At 38.1% G+C, this 22,391-nt stretch overlaps 1 protein-coding gene across 1 annotated transcript; it reads left to right on the forward strand.

Moving 5' to 3' along the window:
• Positions 1-18,034: 18,034 nt before the first annotated feature.
• On the forward strand, positions 18,035-18,934 carry LOC110864656. The gene has a single exon (XM_022113771.2). It carries the CDS (start codon positions 18,164-18,166, stop codon positions 18,701-18,703), a length of 540 nt encoding a protein of 179 aa, XP_021969463.1. The 5' UTR covers positions 18,035-18,163; the 3' UTR covers positions 18,704-18,934.
• The last annotated feature ends 3,457 nt before the right edge of the window (positions 18,935-22,391 follow it).

Genomic DNA, 22,391 nt, shown 5'->3' on the forward strand with positions numbered 1-22,391 from the left:
ACAAACTCACTGATCAGGCCGTGGAAGAGGGCAGGTTGCCCAAAAGGATCAGTGCTACTGTCGGAACTTCTAGTGACAACAAGCGTAAGTGGGAAGGAAATCAAAGCAAGGATGCTAACCCCACTCAGGCCCCAGCGCAGCAAAGGAAAACTGAAAACAACAAGGGCACTCAACAACAGGGTGGCTATCGCGGTAACCACCCCAAGTGCAACAAGTGCAATCGACATCACAGTGGGCCTTGTGGGAAAAGTCAGTGTCAGCGATGTAACAAAATGGGGCATGAGGCCAAGGACTGTAGGGGTCCACGTCTCGTGGGGCAGAACCAGCAGCAACAACATCACGGGAACGCCAAGGGTTGTTTCCAGTGCGGAGCTGAGGGGCACTATAAGAAGAATTGCCCTGAACTGAACCAGAACCGCAACAACAATCAGGGAGCTGGAAACAACGATCAGAACAACAATGCTGGGAATGGTGCTAGAGGAAGGGCTTTTGTGATTGGAGCTGGAGAAGCAAGGAATGACCCCAATGTCGTGGCGGGTAAGTTCCTACTCGATGATCGTTATGTTTCTGTATTATTTGATTCTGGAGCCGATGCTAGTTATGTGTCCCTACGTATTAGTAAGAAGCTTAAGCGTCCGCTTTCGTTACTAAGTTCTCATCATATCGTCGAGTTAGCTAATGGTAGAAACATCGAGGCCTCACATGTTATCAAAGGCTGCAAACTAGAATTGTCTGGTCAGACATTTAGTATCAATCTTTTCCCTGTTACTCTTGGAAGCTTCGACGTCGTTATCGGCATGGATTGGTTATCCAAGCATCGCGCTGAGATCCTCTGTCAAGAGAAAGCAGTTCATATTCCCCGCCGTTCTGGCAAACCCCTCCTTGTACAAGGTGGCAAAGGCGGAGAAATCTCCGGCGTTATCTCGTTCTTGAAGGCCCAGAAGTGTTTACGAAAAGGACACACCGCTATCTTAGCACTTGTCACCAACACGCAGGAAAAGGAAAAGAGGATTGAAGATTTTCCAGTAGTGCGTGACTACCCCGAGGTATTTCCTGAAGAATTACCTGGGCTCCCTCCCCACCGTCAGGTCGAATTCCAAATCGAGCTAGCTCCCGGAGCAGCGCCTATAGCTCGTGCGCCTTATCGACTAGCCCCCGCAGAATTGAAGGAACTCTCTACTCAACTACAGGAACTATTGGATAAAGGGTTTATCCGCCCTAGTTCATCACCCTGGGGAGCACCGGTACTCTTTGTTAAGAAGAAGGATGGCACGTTCCGAATGTGCATTGACTATCGTGAGCTGAACAAGGTTACCATCAAGAATCGTTACCCTCTCCCGCGAATCGACGACCTATTCGATCAGTTGCAAGGATCGAGCTACTACTCTAAGATTGACCTGCGATCGGGCTATCATCAGCTAAGGGTCCGTAATGAAGACATCTCCAAAACTGCATTCAGAACTCGTTATGGTCACTATGAATTCCTTGTCATGCCCTTTGGAATGACCAACGCGCCCGCGGTATTCATGGATCTCATGAACCGAGTGTGCAAACCTTACCTCGACAAATTTGTGATTGTGTTTATCGACGACATCCTGATCTACTCGAAAAGTCAAGAAGAGCATGAACAGCACCTACGCCTTATCCTCGAACTCCTTCGCAATGAGCAACTGTATGCCAAGTTCTCGAAATGCGACTTCTGGCTTCGAGAAGTCCATTTCCTTGGGCACGTGGTTAACAAGGATGGAATTCACGTCGACCCTGCAAAGATCGACTCTATAAAGAATTAGCCTACTCCTAAGACTCCGACCGAAGTCCGCCAATTCTTGGGACTAGCGGGATACTATCGAAGATTTATCATGGGATTCTCAAAGATCGCTCAGCCTCTCACGGCTCTTACTCAGAAGGGTATGGTTTATAAATGGGGTGAAGCTCAGGAAACCGCATTTCAGAAACTAAAGGATAATCTCTGTAGTGCTCCTATTCTCTCGCTGCCTGAAGGCACTGACGACTTCGTGGTTTACTGCGATGCATCCATCCATGGGCTCGGTTGTGTGTTAATGCAACGCGACAAAGTTATTGCTTACGCCTCTCGACAACTTAAGACGCACGAAAGGAACTACACTACGCACGACTTGGAACTAGGAGCAGTGATCTTTGCGCTTAAGATATGGAGACATTACCTGTACGGTACCAAGTGCACCATTTACACCGATCACAGGAGTCTCGAGCATATCTTCAAGCAAAAGGAATTAAACATGCGGCAACGTCGATGGGTCGAACTCCTGAATGATTATGAATGCGCCATCAAGTACCATCCGGGAAAGGCCAATGTCGTGGCAGACGCCCTCAGCCGAAAAGACACTACGCCCAAGCGCGTGCGAGCATTACAACTTACCATCCAGTCTAATCTCCCTACCCAGATTCGAAATGCTCAGATTGAAGCTCTGAAACCGGAAAACGTCAGAGCTGAGTCCCTGCGAGGATCGAGACAACGACTAGAGCAAAAAGAAGACGGCGCCTACTATGTGGCAGGACGCATTTGGGTCCCACTTTACGGAGATCTACGAAAGCTTGTGATGGACGAAGCCCATAAGTCCCGTTATTCAGTACATCCTGGTTCAGATAAGATGTACCACGACTTAAGGACCACTTACTGGTGGCCTGGCATGAAAGCCCACATAGCAGCATACGTTAGCAAATGCTTGACCTGCGCAAGAGTCAAGACTGAGTATCAGAAACCAGCAGGCCTACTCCAGCAGCCGGAAATCCCGAAGTGGAAATGGGAACAAATTTCCATGGATTTTGTTACGGGGCTACCTAGATCCCAACGCGGGAATGACACTATTTGGGTGATAGTAGATCGATTGACTAAGTCTGCACACTTTCTGGCCATTAAGGAAACAGACAAGTTTTCTACCTTGGCAGAAATCTATTTAAAGGAAGTAGTCTCGAGACACGGGGTGCCAACTTCTATTATTTCCGACCGAGACGCTCGTTTTACTTCCGAGTTGTGGCAAGCTATGCACAAATCCTTTGGCTCACGTTTGGACATGAGCACCGCTTATCACCCACAAACGGATGGGCAGTCTGAACGCACCATCCAAACCCTGGAAGACATGCTTAGAGCATGTGTGATCGATTTTGGCAAGAACTGGGAGAAGCATCTACCGCTGGTGGAATTCTCCTACAACAACAGCTACCACACTAGCATTCAGGCGGCACCTTTTGAGGCACTGTACGGTCGTAAATGCCGATCACCCCTTTGCTGGGCGGAAGTCGGTGACAGTCAAATCACAGGCCCAGAACTGGTGGTAGATACGACGGAAAAGATTGCCCAGATCAGGCAACGCATGGCGGCAGCTCGTGACCGTCAGAAAAGCTACGCTGATAAGCGTAGGAAACCGCTAGAATTCCAGGTCGGGGACCGGGTTCTACTTAAAGTCTCACCCTGGAAGGGTGTGGTTCGTTTCGGTAAACGAGGCAAGCTGAATCCGCGATATGTTGGACCATTCGAAATTACCGAGAAAATCGGTAAGGTTGCTTATAGATTGAACCTGCCTGCAGAGCTGAGTGCAGTGCACAATGTTTTCCACGTGTCTAATCTGAAGAAGTGTCTGTCAGATGAAACACTCATAATTCCCTTCAAGGAACGCCCTATTGATGAACAGCTACACTTTACTGAGGAACCGATTGAGATCACGGATCGAGAGATCAAAACCCTCAAAGTAGCCAAATACCTCTCGTGCGAGTTCGTTGGAACTCACGGCGTGGCCCAGAGTTTACCTGGGAGCGGGAAGACCAGATGAAGTCCAAGTATCCCCAGTTGTTCCCAAACGAAAACCCCAGCACTGAAGCTACAACCGAATTTCGGGACGAAATTCCAAACTAACGAGGGGATGATGTGACACCCCGTTGAAACACGCTAGCTTGGCAGTGGCTGCCTTAACTTTCAGGACGAAAGTTCTTAAAACTTGGGGATAATGTGACACTCTAGGTTTTTCCGAACGAACATCTTGTAATATCTTTGTGTAACTATATGTTATTAAATGGAAACGTGACCTTTTGCATGATATGTGTAGTATGTATGTATTATATATGTATATGTAGGTGAGTCGAGACCACGACTCGAGACCACTCGGTCTCGAGTGGGCCTCTTGGGCCGTAACCGGTTTGGGCCGAAACCCCTTAGCCCACTCGAAACCAAGTATAAAATCTCCAACATTTCCCCACTTCCCTCATTTGTTACACAAACATATCCACACACTCCTTCTATTCTCTCTCACTAGAAAACCCTCAACAACATCCCATTCTCTTCCAACTTTCGGTTCAAGCTCGGATCTCACAAGGAATCTCGGTCAAGAAATCTCGGACAAGATCATCATCACTCGGACACTTCATTTTCTCGGTTCCTTTCCTTTGTTTCGGCTCCTTTTCATAACCGGTTAGTGTTATCTTTATGTGTATAGGATTTATGTGTATTAAATGAACTAGAAAGTGTTTAGCTAGAATTGTTATGCATGATTTTTAGGTTGATTTGTGAGTTTCACTATATGTGTAAACCATTATGTGTAAATACTTGGTAACATGTTTAAAAATGGTTAGAAAATGGTGGTTTAAGAGTATTCATGACCAACCAAACTATGCTTCATTGTTTCTTGCAAAATGATGTTGTTAAACATAAGATTTCGGTTCAAAAATGTAAGATTATGTTTCTTTGTTCTTGCATGATGATCTTGATGAAATATGTGATTTTTGGTTCACAAAAATGTATGATCATGTTAAAGTGATAGTTGAAGATGTGAAAACCCTTATGATTTGATCCATTTTTACTAATAGACTGATTAGGAAAACTTGTTAGTGAAATCCTATTGGTTGTTTCCTGATTTGGGCCTGATTACATAGTACCATTAGGCTGACTATATCTGAATCTGCACGTGAACAAGAAAAGGACAGCATTGCGACTCGAGATCACACGGTTGCGACTCGCAACCACAGCATGACAACTCGAAACCGCAACGGTTGCGACTCGAGACTACGACGGTTGCGACTCGCAACCACAGCGTGACAACTCGAGACCACACGGTTGCGACTCGCAACCACAGCATGACAAGCCGAGACCTCCTGGTTGCGACTCGAGACCACCTGGTTGCGACTGGGCTGTTCACTTTGGTTATTGGGCCATAATGTGTGTAACATGGGCTACCTGTTGACTGGACTATGTGTTGCTGTTTGACTGTGTAAATGTTAGGGCCGGCCCAATAACCCACTGTCTAATTGCATGCATGCAACGTGTTAGTTATGTGTAGATTTTACGTGATTGCTTGTACACCAAACCTGACCTATACCGGTAACCATGTTAGGACGTGGTGACCAACGTGTTTGACAAAGTAACCCAATCTGCCGAGCAACCCAAGGTGAGTTCACACACTAAAAGCATGCGTCCCATGGAGGGACACGAACAAACTACCAACTTTGGGAAAAACACTTTTGACCCATTACTCCGGGGGAAAACAGAATGGGTAATTACTATCTCCGGGGGAGATACGTTTGGATATTATTTATAAATCACAACTAGCCATGCTAAACGAAACTCTATCACTTTAAGTCCCTGCATACAGTACCGATTAATCGCCGGGGGCGAACGGGTTATTAGTTGATAGCGCTATTAGGTTTGACAACCTCACACCGTGACCGGGGGAGATCGGGCGTGAACTAGTAGACCTTGCAACATGGTCAATGATGATAGACATTGACTCGGGGCACAATAACATTCCGTCAACAGTTTCGGTATCTACAGTTTAGTGAGCTTACAGATGGGGTAGCTCCCCACAACGTGATTATAAATGCTTTATCTAAACAACTTAAGTTTTTGGTAAACTAAAACTGAACAACTAGTGAACCCACTCAGCATTATTGTTGACCCCTTACTGCATGCTTTGCAGGTAACCAGTGACTCAGGAGCTGCTGCTTGGGGATGTGTAGTGTTCGTCAAAACCCGTGTGTTGGGTTTACTTATCTTGAACTAAGGACTATCTTTAAAACTATTTGGTTTATGCTTCCGTTGTTTTGTTAAACTAATTATCGAACTTAAACTACGATGTTGCTAACTACTTTGGATATTAAATATTTCTACTATTAATTCAATGCTCAGTATAATTGGTGGCTGGATCCTGGTCGGTCACGCCTCCAAAGCGGTGGTGTTCCGCATGTGGATTTTGGGGGTGTGACAGATTGGTATCAGAGCCATTGGTTATAGTGAACTTGGTTTTAAAAAGGGGAAAATCTTTTTGGGAAAAAACAGACTATAACCTGTGACTCGCGACGACACTACACTCCAAGTGCAAGGCTCAACACATCAGACCTCATAGCTCGGACTAGTATTTACTTGATTGCTTACCTTATGTTTCCTGTTTTACTATACGTACTAGTGTGCCTAATTACCCTTATTAACTAATTAGGCTTTCCTCCTGGGTGCATATATAAGGAGAATAATGTGGAGGTTAAAGGGTTAGACAATTTCACAAACCCTAGTTACTCATAACATCAAATCGCCTCCTCTCCATAGCCGATTACCCCTTTATCGGTTCTCATCATCACCATCATTAGATTACACCCTAAGGAGGAACCAGACCAAGATGACAATCATGTCAAACCTTATTGCTGCGTCTCCATCTGGATTCTCTGCTGACCTGTACTGCTGCAATCAGGTATGTTTTCATGTTTTCCATCATGCATAAAACAGAACTGACCAACAAACTAGTCTTAAGCCCCCGCGTTGTGGTACGGGGATTGTGGGGTGGAGGGTCGTAAAACAATGTTAAGTAGCAACCAAACAAAGACTAAACTTGGAAAAAATCGTCAAATAAAAACATGAATTTCTAACACCATGTGACTTATGTGATGTAAAACGTAGACGAAAACGAATTTATACCGACACATATTAGAAAGTTGAGAGGTAAAAAAAAAGAGTTAAATGCCATTTTAGTCCCTATGGTTTGGGTCATTTTGACAGTTTAGTCCAAAGGTTTCATTTTTGGCTATGGGTCCAAAAAGGTTTCCCAGTTGCCATTTTAGTACACTGGGTTAACTTCATCCATTATTTATGTTAACAGAATTGCCTTTATGGGTAAACTAGGTTACAACCCCGTGTAATACACGGGTTAAATAAATGTAATTTTATATATCAAATAATAAAAAAATATATTTTTGAAACCTCGTTTATTACACAGGTTGAATAAATGTAATTTTACATACCAAATAATAAAAAAATATATCTTTAAAAATCTCATTTATTACATGGGTTGAATATATGTAATTATATATTAAATAATAAAAAGTTATATCCTTAAGAACTCTGTGTGTTGTATGGGTTGAGTAAATTTTATTTTATATATTAATAATGAAAAAGTTAGATTTTTAAGAACCTCATGTATTGTATGGGTTGATCACATGTAATTTTATATACCAATCAATAAAAAGTTATATCTTATTATATCTTTATTAACCATGTGTATTATAAAACTTTTGGACTGGACTAAACTGACAAAATAGCCTAAATCACAGGGACTAAAATGACATTTAACTCTTTACATTATATTAATTTATATTTAGTGTACGTCTTTTGTTAATGTCAAGATAAATAATTTTGAAATCTAATAAATATTTCAAAAGATTATATTATCATCTATACGAATTGTTTAAATTTAATTTTATAATTATTTTTTAATTAATATTAATTATCTATAATTAAGTAGGAGATAAAGATGAGAAAACTAAAAAATAGATGGCTCCAATTGTAGGATCAGTTTTCGACTCCGTAACGATTGCGAACCGACTCGTGTAACGTGCGGAATCCGTACACGAATGTGACCGAACACACACGACGTAATATTATCTGTGATTCTATTGAATGATCTGAAAACGTACAGCACCCGAATCACGACGTCACTTTCTCTCTCTAGCTCTAGATCTCCAAATCTCAAATGTGGCAAAAGTCACTAAACTCAGGCATAAGCCTCCTATTTATAGGCCAAGGCTTTAATGAGAAAACTCATTAATTACATAAATGCCACCTTGCCTTTTCCCTAAATATTACAATATAATATCTTGTATTCTTCTTATTTCTGCTACGGACTGATTGACGGAGGCGATAGACATAAATGCACTAACAGACTCCCCCTTGGATATTGCCGCAGTCAATCTCGTAGCGTCTTGTCTTTCTCTCTCTCTGACTCTTCTTGAAGCTTTATCACATATTCAGCAACATAGACTCTCTCTTGCTCGAACATAATCCACGTGGATCTGTCTTCAGCTTCAGCTTCCCCTTTCAGTAGACTCTTCCTTCAGGCTCCCCCTTTCGTCAAGCTTCCGTGCTTTTGGGATCGACACCTGGCTTTCCGGATACAAGTTCCCCCTTGTGTCGAGCTCGTCTTCAGACTCCCCCTTAGACTCGGCTTATCGGGATCGTAATTTGGAATCTACAATTCTCAAACATTTATAAGTAAAAACGTTTTGAACATCCAAGATTGATTACCTGGCTCTCAGCATAAGCTAAAACATTTCAAATATAAGACAGTGAAAGCTCTTTGGCTGTCCAGGAATGATGACCTGGCTCTTAAAAACTTTTAATCAAGATCCTGGCTCTAAAATATAATAATATGAATATATCCAGGAATACTTTATTCTCTCCCCCTATCAACAATCTTCAAAGATTTGGCAGAATTAAGAATCCAAAATCGAAATCTAGCTCTTTACAACAGATTTTAACAATTTAAGCATCCAAATCCCTCATAGTTAATCATCCAAGTCCAAATTAATGACCTTGGAGATTTCACAAACTGTTTTTGATTTTTGATTAAAAATTTCAAGTTTCAAATTAACGAACTTGTTTATTTTTCAGAAACAAGATCAGCATACTTAGATTTTGAAATTCAGCACTCAGACATCGGTTGTCGAAAATAAAGCAGAAAACAAAATCTTTTTGTATTTTTCTGAAACATAAAGCAGTAATGAAATATTTACAAACATATTTACAGACAATATTTTTGATTGAGTTCATGTCAGAGGATCATATCAGTTTATGACAAATCATTAGTACCGTTGAGCTTTAAACACTTTAAGTTTTAAACGATTCACTTAGATTGTCAGTATACTGATCCTCTTAAATTTTCACACAAAGTTCAACTAATTCGAGATACGTTATTAGTGATTTAAGGACTTAAACTTATTCGCGTGTCCCACCTCAGAATATACCCCCGTATCAAAATTCCCTAGATTCAGTCTTACAGGTGAGTATACCAATTTTGATATCTGTATTCTGGGTTAATGCGAGACCTTGAGAGCTCAGGTATGAACTTCCGTTCAATCCAAGAGATGAAGGCTCGACTTTAGGTGTGTTCCCTTTAGGGAATCGTTTCTTCAACTACAATTGATTCATATCTTTCGATATTTTTCAATTTTTGTGCAGAGGGTAGGCTTTAAAAGCGCGTAAAGTATTATACGAGGTCTAGGCCATTGCTTCCGCAATATCAGAAGACCAGGTATAATACCCCAGATATCAAACAGTATAAAGACCTAGTATCTCAGAATCAGGAAATCTCTCAAACAAGATTTCGTGGGTTACCCATATATTCGAGAGATGTTCCCCACGAGATAAGTAAGTATTGATATTTAGGTTTATATCTCGAAAACAATCTACTACGCGTGTAAAAACCTACTGGCATATCATCAGTGAGACCGTTTATCACATTAAAACATTTCATTTCTTTAGCGTACTGTGATTGTCTACTGATGTACTATCATTTCCTCTTTTTACACAAAAACTCATTTTTGAATTTTATCATGCTTTTGGCTTTTTCAAATTTTTAAATGTTTTTGGATTTTCTGAAATTTTCTTACTCCCCCTAAAATTCAAAACATTTAAAGAAAATTTGACAACCTAATACTGATAGCTTTGTCTTGCCATCCATTTTCTGCTTCACATGCACTGATTTGTAGAAAATATAACGTACCCCCATGATTTACAACACATTAATATTTTACAGTTTGAAAACCGTTTTTCAATCTTGTGAAATTAATCATGTTTGTTCAGCCGTGAAGGTTTCGGCGTATTCACTCAACATATTTTTGGTTTTTTGATTTTTGACAAATTTAAAAACAAACATATTTTTGATTTTTCAAATTTTTGACAAAATAAAAACATATTTTTGGTTTTTAAATTTTCATTTTTTAGGGTTTTTGAAATATGGTTTATTTATATACAAAAATCAAACAAACTCCATGTTCAACAGTCGCAGGGACCAGCAGCCTTCTCTTCTCGTGCTAGGCTGCTCCGACACTCTTATTGTTGACATTCAGATTTCTTGAGCACCTGCACATTCAACTTAATTCAATCACTTGAACAAGTTAGCCCAGGTCTGTTTGACCTTAGGCATTTCAACACAATAAGTTTCATTCAATCTTGGAAAATTAACATCGTTTTGAACAAACAACTTTTCATCTTTTACTTCATCCTTTTTGATTGAATCAGTTTTTTTCTCAGAAACAGGTTGTGTCTTAACCACCCAACCTTGTCCTTTTGAAGCACTTCTCTTGTAAAAATGTGATTCATTTTGAGTGTTTTGATTTTCAACAACTTTTGTCTTCCAAAACTGATTTGGTTTTGTTGCATCAACAGTTGTTTTCCAACTATGTGTTGTTCTGAATCTGGGTATGTGAGAATTCAAGGTTTGTCTTGAATCAAACCTATTTGGATTTGATTTCCAAGTTTGATTCGAAGCAAACTTGATTGTGTTGTATCTCCAAGTTTGTTTTGAATCAAATCTGGTTGACCTTTGATTCACATCCTTAGATTTCTGTTTCTCAGCATCATCAGACTTCTTTTTTGTCTCAACACTAACAGGTTTCAGATTTGGACACTTGCGTGCAAGATGTCCAGTTTGATCACATTTAAAACATGTTCTCTTGGACACATCTTTGACATGTTGTTGTTGCTTTTTCTTTTGAGCATAGAACTCTGCATTAGACTATCGTCTAAATTGGAATTCTTTCTCTTCTTCAAAACTTGTTCCGTGAACAAAATTCATCCTTGTCTGATAATTTGGCGTTTCATTTCTTTTCTTTTCCTATTCTGTTTCTTTTTATAACCCAACCGAGCCTTCATGTTTTTCTTTTTGTAACCAGATTTGTTATAAAAAGTTTTGTGACTCTTTCCAGCAAATTTTGGAATCTCAGACTTATCAATCTCAATCATTTTGAAAACTTTGTCACTCTTATCTGAAATCACATTCTGAATCGGGACTTCAAGATCTGAGAATAATTTGTCCGATCCAATCATGGTATACACCAATCCTTTTGAATCATCATTCACATTTTTCTCAGCTTTTGAGTTTTTCAGATAACCTTCATGAAAACTACCTTCATTTTCATCCTGTGATTCAGATTTACCTGTATCAACCGACTCTTCTTTCAAGACACTTTCAATGACCTTACCTACCACCTCTGAATCACTAGAATCATCAGATTTGGAATAGATTATGTCAACGTTTTCTGGCAATTGATCAACCATGTTGAAAGCCTTTTCGACCTTCTCATCATCATAAAATGCAAACTTTTCCGGTGGAGGAACTTGATGATACTCTGAGCCAATACTTTTCTTGTTTTTCTCAGAATCATCATCACCCGGTTTTATGTTGAAAATTCTTTCAAGCACATATGATGATGCATGATCATTATGTAACTTGTTGTTATCCTGTTTGAAATCAGCTATTTGACGCTTTAGCTTAGCAACATCCTCAATGTAAGAATTGACAACTTGTTGATTTATTGAATACTGTCGCTTAAGCGTATCAGTTATTTCAGAACAGTATCTCAATCTAGATTGAACAAGTTTCATTTGACTCTTCACATCTTCATATGACTGTTTTGTAATGTGGTAAGCCAATTTTATTGAATCATACTCTTTCTTCATTTCTTGAAAAGCATTTTCTTTGTGCAAACATTCTTCATTCATTTTTGAAACTTTTTCTTTCAAAATCTCATTTTCTTTTTCTAAATTCTTACATTTTTGTGTGAGCTTTTCATCATTATCTTTTAAAACTTTTTCATTTTCTAACATTTCTTTGCATTTATTTTTGAAAACTTCTTCGATTTTAGTGAATTCAAGATCTCTTGTTCTGAATTTTTCATCTTTCTCTGTATAAGCACTGCACGTTTCCATGCATTTCTTGCATTGTTCAACTGTTTATTTAAGATTTCAGAATTAGAATTTACCTCAGTGATTGGCACCTCGGTTTCTGTTTGCGTCTGATCAGCTTCATTCTTCTTCTGTTCTTTACCAACACCATTAGCACCATCCACTTCAACCGAACTTTCAAGCTTCTCATCAGCTTCTCCTTTCTTCTTCAGATCTTCTTCATTTTGTTGTTCTTCTGTAACAGCTTTATCAACAACTTCTTTTGTTACTTTTTCTTCTTCTTTCACTTCTTCAGCTACCTTTTTCAAATCATTCACCAACTCATCAACATTTTTCTTCATTCTTTCTTCATCCCTCTTTCTCAAACTTGATGTCATGGCATCTCTGATGATTTTATCCAGCCTTTTCTTATAGTGTTTATCTTTTTCAACATTTGAGTAGTACTCACCGGATAGAGGAATTACTGCAAGAACTTCATCAAAAACCACTTCTTTTGTATGAACGACTGGTTCACCATAGCTGTTGACATAACACCCTCGCTTCTTGTCCCATCTTTTATTGCTTTTTTCTTCTTCATACTCTTTTTCCATCTCCTCAATTCTGTATCCAACGATACATCTTTCTCGGTAAGTTTTCTCTTTCAGAATTTCTTCTCTCGTTTTCTCTTTTATCTCAGCGATGAAAGCACGATGTTTGTTCAATGCTTCCTTTTTGGCTTTTGCTTTGAACTGTTCATCGACAATATCATCTTCTGGAAGAAACTCACTCCAGTCAAACCCTTCATCATCATGAATTACTGCACCCTCTTGACTTCTCTTTGGGATTATTTTCAATCAGTTTCGGCTCTTCTTTACTACGGTGGTAAATCGCCTTTCGGTAATAATCTTCTTTGAAAGGATTTTCATTTCCATCAACTGCAAAATTGTTGCATTCTCTTTTGAAATGACCTTTCTGCTTACATTTGAAACATGTCACTTTGGATTTATCAAATCCCAGCTTTGTTGACGGACCACCGATTGTCTGTTTCCCAGTAATCTCCATGTATCTTTGAGCTCTGCGGATGCAACTTGCCAAACACCAACGAATGTCAATGAGTTCCATCTCTTCCGGATCGATCTGGTCATAGTCTTCTTTGGTTAACTCTGAGTTTCCAATTTTACCAGCTACCAGACCTTCATATGATTCCAGGACAGATGCAAGGAAGCTCATTTGCTACTTAGCAGAGTTGATGCTCATCGCAGGAGAATTTTTCAACTTAAGAGCGATGTTGCAAAGAATTTCCTCTGATTCTTCAGGATTTGCTTTTGCAGAAGATGAATGATATCCTGGATTATAGCTTGATGAGCCTTTCTGTGGGTCTTTCGTCTTTTCAACATTGTATGCAGTGTTTGGTGATTCACTGACTGTCACCGAAGGTACATTGCCCTTGTAGTAAAGACCGACATTCTGATGATGTGAAGAACTGCTCATCTTGCTTTGTTTTTGCAGCTCAAGCTCATTACTTTCTATCTTTTCTATCAAAACATCAAGAGTAACTGAATCATATAAAACATCATTTTTCAAGATAAACACAAACGTTTGCTACTGATCAGCTCGTGGTAACGCTTCTATGATTTTATCAATAATTTCCTCACGTGTTTTGACAATTTCAAACCTATCGAGTTCAATTTTTAAATGACAAAATCGCTCAATCATTTGTCTCACCGACTCTCCTTTTAAGCTGTCAAACAGATCAATTATTTTTTAAGTACTGCAATTTTATTCTTTTTAATCTGTTTACCACCCTCACCTTTTACCCTTAATGCTTCCCAAACCGATTTTGAGGAACCATCATGAACAAGTAATACGAATATGTCATCTTTAATTGATTGCTGGATTAAGGCAATCATTCGTTGTTCATATGAAAAATTATTTTTATCTTCAACGGATAAGCTTTTGAGTGGAATTTCTTCATTTTTGTCATCAACAGGTCTATCGTAACCAAACTCCATGCAAAACCAGCTTTCATGTGCGTAAGCTTTAGCCCAGTTGATAAACCGTTCTTTCCACCATGTGTAATCCTCAATATTTTCAAGCTTTGGTGGTTTCGAATAAGTCCCATAGAAATTATCATGTTTAATGTTATCATTGATTGTTTTTGTTATTGATTTCGGTGTAACGGTTGATGTTTCGGAAGATTCTGACGTGAACGCTTTGTAGAACGTGTTGTAAAACTCTTCAGCTATGATGTCATCACCTCTGAATCACCTGAATCAATCAAACAACGATTAGTTTTAAAAATTATTAAACAGCTGGATCGGATGGGAATTCGAACAAGTGTAGACAACGAGGGTCAACAGAATAACAATGATCGGATGACAACGGATCGGATGGTGATCTGATCGAGTGAGTGACCCGAGCGAGTGACTTGTGATCCGATCGAGTGACTTGTGATCCGATCGAGTGGGATGTCGTCCGATCGAGTGGGGTGTCGTCCGATCGAGTGAGTGACCCGATCGAGTGGAGATCCGATACTTGAACCTGAATTACAAGCAAATGAAATGATTAGGATCGGATGGCAATCCGTTCGGATTACCACTCGATACTTGAACTTTAAAATTTGAACGGACAATATGCTGAGGATCGGATGGTGATCCGATCAAGTCATAGTCAACAAGGTCAACGTTTAATAACTTGCAATGGATCGGATGGTGATCCGATCGGATTGCAATCCGACACTTGACACTTATGTGCTTAACAAATCAATGTACAACGGATCGGATGGTCATCCGATCGGTGAACATCAGCAAGAACAGTAACGAACATGTTTAACAGATCGGACAGAAAAATCTTGATTTCTTTCAAAATACTTGGAATTTTGATCTGAATTTGTAGGCTTATAGATCAATGATTTTCGCACATAATATCCAAAATTTAGCCAATTTTAACCATAAAAGCCATGTTAATTTTGCAATTTTCAGTCTAAAAGTGAAAAAGATGAAAAATGAAGATATTTGACGAATCTGGATGAATCTTTTTATCTGAAACTGATGAGATCTTGTGCGAATCTGTGCGATAGATCTGTGCAATCGAGCTCCTGCTCTGATACCACTTGTAGGATCGGTTTTCGACTCCGTAACGATTGCGAACCGACTCGTGTAACGTGCGGAATCCGTACACGAACGTGACCGAACACACACGACGTAATATTATCTGTGATTCTATTGAATGATCTGAAAACGTACAACACCTGAATCACGACGTCACTTTCTCTCTCTAGACTTTCTCTCTCTAGCTCTAGATCTCCAAATCTCAAATGTGGCAAAAGTCTCTAAACTAAGGCATAAGCCTCCTATTTATAGGCCAAGGATTTAATGAGAAAACCATTAATTACATAAATGCCACCTTGCCTTTTCCCTAAATATTACAATATAATATCTTGCATTCTTCTTATTTCTGCTACAGACTGATTGACGGAGGCGATAGACATAAATGCACTAACACCAATGAATGAAATGTGTCCCAAAGTTGGTTTCTTTTATTATATAGTATAGATATGTTAAGTAGCTAGATTTTAACTCTTAGGTGCTGTTTGTTTTTGCAGACATAAATTGTCTACAAACTGATTTCATCTGTTTTCATGTTTGCAACTGAAGATGTGGTCTGAAGCTCTACATGCTGAAAATATAAGACTGTTTGTTTTTACTGTCTGCAAGGAGAGGAGAAGAGAGCTGATGTTTTAAGCGTATATGAGGGAGGAGTATATTAGGATTTTTGTGAAGATGTTTGAAGAAGGGGGTCCTTAGCTTATTTTTTAAGATGAAAAAAGCTGAGTTCAGATCTGTTTAAAAGAAAAACAATCAGTCTTCAAGGGTAACATCTGCGAGCCTGCAGACATCAGCTCCCGTGAAGATGTTTGAAGAAAAAACAAACACCTCCTTACTCAACTCATTTTTGTAAGTATACAAGATTAATTGTCGGAATTCACATGGTTTTGGAAACTGGCCGGAATATACAGGGTTTTTTGCCGAAATCTGGCTGGAATCGCCGATTTTTGGCCGGCCAACTAAGTCTGACTACGCCCGACTAGGTCCAACTAGGCCCGACTAGCAATTAATGTACTAATTAACAAAAAATTACTTAGTTACTAGTCGACTAGCGATTAATCACCGACTTGTCGCGATTTGTACAACACTGAGCATATTCATAGCAATTTTAACTATGGTAAAAATTGTATTGTATAACATAATACTATATTTTAAACATGGAAAACTGTATTGTATAATATATATATATATATATATATAGGGCCAGGATCATTTCAGAATCATAAATATTTACAGAACTCCTAATAAACAATCTTTTTATTTATATATTTTTATGTTTAGGATAATTTTATCATTTATTATGTGTATTTTTACGATTACATACATGTTAATAGTAATTTTATCACTTTTTATATGTAACTTTATAATTACACATATGTAAACTAATTTTTTTACATATATGTAATTAGTTATGACACATATATATAATTTTGGCGATTAAACATATGTAAACTACTTTTAACATGTATGTAATCAAAGAAATACATATAAAAGATGATAAAAAGATCCTAAATACAAAAACTTATATATAAAATGATTGCTTATTAGGAGTTCTGAAAGTTCTGTAGTTATTTAGAGTTCTGAAATGAACTCAACCCTATATATATATAGAGGAAGGTTAACGTGCATTACGGCTTAACGTACATCACGTACGACAGATAATTACGCACGTTCATTTTAAAATCACACATGTTATAACTCAAAAATCCAAAATCACGCATATTGAAAACAATAATCATGCATGTTATAGAACAAAATCATGTACGTTGTCGTACGTGATGTACGTTAAACCGTAATGTATTTTACACTTTCTCTCTCTATATATATATTTATATAGGATTAGGATCAAATACAAAGGATCCTAATTGTAAGAAGGGTACAAAGGCTCCTAAAAAACCCCACTACAATTTTTGACATGAAACACTACTAAACCCTTATCTTTAAATAAGTTATACATTCACTTCTAGCTTTCAGTAATTGACAATTTTGACATTCTTAACCTTTTCTACTTAATAACTTGACACCTCCTTTGGTTTAAATGACTTTTACGACTTTACACCGCAACGTGGACAAATTATTATACTTTTTTAATCTATGTTCTACTTATTTTGTGTACGTTCGTAACTTGTATTTGAAAGCAAGTCGGGTCAAATATACTACGTTTTCATTCGACGGCGATGTAATTTTTTTAAGTAAAGAGTCGGGTCAAAGATACAGTATAAATACGAGTTACTTTAACTTTCAACGTCGTCGCAACGAACGACGGGTCAAAATCCTAGTTATACAATATAATCATATAATAATCGAGGTGGAGCAAATGCAAGTGACGGAAAGTTTATAAAAGATATCCTCTCCCTTTTATATACAATCGTGCACTAAGCATAAGATTGGATGATTTTATCTAAACAATACAAAGCTCTCTTAATGTACAAGATAGTACAAGCATCTATAATAAACATAAAGCAACCATTTTTTGCCTTATATAGTTATACGAATCAAGGTAAACATTAATCTATTATCACATGATCCTTATCCTTTGTCCAATCCAATTTTTGCCATTAAGTCATCAATAATTGCTGAATTCAACACCACAAAAAAAAAAAAAAAAAAAAAAAAAAAAAAAAAAAAAAAAAAAAAACCCACACACATATATATATAGAGAGAGAGAGCAATAAAGTAACATATAAAAGTGTACTCCAACTTAAATAAAATAGTAAAAGCACCACCAAGTCACGTTAACTTAGCATCAAAGGACTAGTAACGTATATGAGTTATGATTCCCTTTAAATACCCTTCATCCCATTCTCTAAATCTTCATACATTTTTATAGAAACCAATCCTATAAACTCAACAAAAAACCTTCATATTTTTAATAGAAAAAATGGAACAAAATGTACCAGTCTTAGCCAAAAAGGTTTGGAGTTTGGTTCGTGTAGTGCTCTTCGTGCTACGAAAATCCAACATATCCAAGAAAAGATTGTTGATGGAGTTCAACATGATGATCAAGCGTGGCAAGATCGTCCGAAAGGCATTGCAACATCTCATGTTCCACCACCACAACAACTCCACCAACCATCACTCGCCACCTGGCGAATACGAGTTCAGCTGTGGCAACAGCCCTTCAACTAATAACCACAAGTTCTCCCTATTTTCATTCCATAAGAAGCACCATAATAATTCCAGCAATCAACATGGTGAGGATGTTGACATCAATGTAGCGGTGATGAAAGCCATGGAGATGATTCATAGTGAGACTGCTTCACCTGCACTGCCCGGGTTTGGGAGGAGTCCAATGGTTAGGCAACTGAGGGTGACGGACTCACCATTTCCGTTGAGTAGTGTGGATGAGGACTGCCACGTGGATGAAGCGGCTGAGGAGTTCATAAGCCGGTTTTATAACGACTTGCGCCGACAGAATTAATACCACGGCGGCGGAGATAATACCAAGGCGGGGATTGGATCAGGGTGAATATACACCCCTTAAAACGTACCCTTAAAATTCACCTATTGCCCATTTTATTATGAGACTTGAATCCGCGTCACATTAGTTAATTAGTTAATGATGTTTGTTTGTGAGATTGTGGGATGTACATTTCAATCTTGTAATTATTACCCATATTTACAAAATAAACATAATAAAGTTTGAGCCTAAGTCAAATTGTCGTTTATGTTCCTTTTTTTTCATTCCAACTGGCAACCATAACACCCAACATATAAGTAAGTAGTCATTTACCTTGGGAGGGGATGTGTTAGACTCGAGTCCCATATACGACAGAAATAAAAAGAAATTTGCCGTTAAAAAAAGAAAAAGTAAGTAGTCATTTATTTCAAAATTTACTACTTCTAATATAGGGAAAGATCATAGACACTAATATAGTAATTTACTTTCTTCAATTCTTCAAGTTCAATGTAATGTAGGATTTACACATCTCTTCAAACGCCAATCTACATATATTTCTAGTAAAAATGTTTTATAATTTTGATAACATTTAACGGGTTTAACATCATGAACACAATGAAAAAAGATTCATCGAATATAACTCAAAACTTAACATCATGAACACAATGATAAAAGATTCATCGAATATAACTCAAAGCATTAAGGAAGTGTATGTATTCGAACATAACATCAAAATGTGTAGTACATTTTTCCAAAATAAAAATCCATCTAAATGTGTAGTCTATTTTATCAAATTTTGTTTTTATAACAGGGGGTAAAAGATTTGTTTATATATCTGCTGTTGAGTGTGGTGTCATGAATTACATTCTACAAGGATATTACCTAGCTTATTGTGTGTATTTGTTGGTTCACATCGTTAGAGTGTTGTTCCAGATGTAAGAACCGGATGAAACTGACGGACCCAAGAATTTTTTCATGCGGTGCGAAATATTTAGGGGTCGTTTGCCTCTCCCTATATAATAATTTTTCTTGGTCAAGTTTGAGTCGGATCGAGTCGTGTTATAAAAAAGATAACCAAACAAAATATTTCTTAATCAATAAAGTACGTCAAACGTCATACAAATACATAATAAAAATCTAATATAATTAAAGTTGTTCTCTACGGATTTTTATGTTTCAAAAGCTAGCCATAACCATTGTTTGTAAAACCGGATCAGACATTGAATCGTAAAACTTATTAAGCAATAAATCAAGTAAAAGAAGAATCATAAAAAAGTTAAAATATTTTATATTAAGTTAAATAAATTATTAATAAAAGAAAAACCATAAAAAGTTTAAGTATTTTATATCTATTAATAAATTAATAGGTAAAGCAGTGCTAAATATAACATATTATTTTTTTACTACCCTAACAGACTCACTTTCTTGTTTGTTACCTTCAATATATAACTCGAGTAATAAATTTTACCTTCAATATAAAACTCAAGCAATAAACCTTCAATATAAAACTGAGCCAATAAAGAAAGTAACGCTTACTTCAATATAAAACTCAAATAATAAAGTAATGTTTAAACAGAAAAATGGGCCGGTAACCTTTAAATTAAAAACTGGGCTGTAACTATTATGAATCCCACTCCAATAAATAATAATAGACTGGCAGCCGATAAGGGTTATCTTCTCCTCCATTTCACTGTTACAATTGCAGAGCAGAGCAAACAGCCACCGTAGAGTGTCTCGCCAGATCCACCCTCATGATCCTCTGGTTTCTCCGATTGCACATAGATCTGGCGAGTTCAAGGGGTGTGATTGCAAAATTTCATGGGGTGCGCTCGGGATTTCCGCGTATCTATTACACTAATTTCTTTTTTTCTAAGGGGTGCGCCGCCCACCCAACCCAAGCCTTAGGTCCGCCCCTGCCGGATGACCCCATAAATATTATAAAGATGAATAGGGTCACATGAGAAGATTTTACGCAATTTTTAGTTCGACCACCACGGTTTTCTGGATCTGCTGACCGGTTTTTCCGGTTTGACCACCAATCACTGGTCGGATAGGTAGGTTACAACCCAAACCAGTCTGATACCTTGAACCGAACCGACCAAAACCACGGTTCCGTTCTGACCAACCGATCCGGTTTTCAAAACCTTGGTATTAAGTTATAAAAATAATCTTTGTTTTTAAGAGTAGTCTTGCAACAAAATTGTTCAACAATAATAGATGACTGAAACAAGCGTATATCAAAATATCTTTCAAATATGAGACCCCACCTATATTTCTTCTTATTGTTGCTGTTATTATGACCGTCTGGACACTTATTAGCAGTCCGATCACCAGGAGCAACAGACCCAAGCAAGGGACCAATGCCATGGTCAAGACAAAATTGATCAACTTCAGTTTCAGTAAAACGCGAAAATTGAACTTGAATATCATTCTTAGAACTTGCCATTACAAAACAAGGAACAAAAAGAAAACACGCTTACCGATTTATAGAAAGAGAGTTCGCCAGAAAAAGGGAATATCGCCGGAATACCCAAAGTGTTTCTAAGGGAATTGCAAAAAGAAAAGGATGGAATGAAAAGAAGGGAAGTTATACGGTTATAAAGAGGCAACTGTTAATTCAAATTTTGAATCCCTATATTTCCGAACAGGTTGAGGGCCAAGATTAAACTGCTAACAGCTGTAAGCCTAAAGGCAATGATACCTGTAACACCCCGTGTTTTCGAATATCAAAGTCAAAGTCAAAGTCCAAGTCAACTTTGACTTCTTTGACTATTAATCTTTCTTTTGCTTCTGTATTATGTGGAGTAAGTGTTGTCTAAATGAAATGATCGAATGTTTAACCAAAGCGACCGATTTACGACTGTGAATAGTAGGAAGTAACAATGCGATAAAGTTAACTAATCAGTAATCAAACCGATCTAACTATCATCGAATTCGAAACTCGAATTACGCGAATTTTGGTATGGTTATACGTGTGTGTGTGCCTTATGTGTTACCTGTGCGTGTTTACTTTATGATTTGTGTGGTGATCAATCGAAACTCGAATCGAAACTCGAATCGAAACTCGAATCGAAACTCGAATTGAAACTCGAAAAGCAATCAAACTCAATTGAAACCGACATCGAAACGCGAATTACAGATGATTGTATGTTAGATATAGTAGTGGGACTGAAAGTAATTTGACTAGGAACTCTATCGTATTCGTATCATTGTTCATCGAAATCGAAATATCGAAAACCGTCGCGAAACACTCGAAAAAGGGTTGCTGATCGAACAGGAAGCACCCTGATCGAACAGGCCAGCCGATCGAACAGGTTGTTCGATCGAGCAGGCCATTCGATCGGAGGTCCTGGCCGATCGGTTGACACTTTCCTCTTTTGGAGCCTATAAATAGCCCTGTCATTGTCACTCTTTCTACTTTTGGAAAGCTCTGACCGAACCAGCCCTTGTTCTTCACCTTTTCTCAGATTTCTCTCAACTCCGGTAAGTTTTCACTCTAATTCTTGTACATTTTTTATCATTACATGATTCTACACCTTTCTATCGTTCAAAACTTGAATTCTAACCGTGAAATCACCAAGATCTAAGTGTTCTTGGATGATGTCATCATGGTGTTCTTGAAGAACATCATACCTTGGCCTCATTCAACCATGAATAGCTTATATCTAACTGATTTCCACATAAAAAAACTAAGATTTGCAAGAATCTT

Source organism: Helianthus annuus, chromosome 16, assembly GCF_002127325.2.
Source record: "Helianthus annuus cultivar XRQ/B chromosome 16, HanXRQr2.0-SUNRISE, whole genome shotgun sequence".
NCBI lineage: Eukaryota > Viridiplantae > Streptophyta > Magnoliopsida > Asterales > Asteraceae > Helianthus > Helianthus annuus.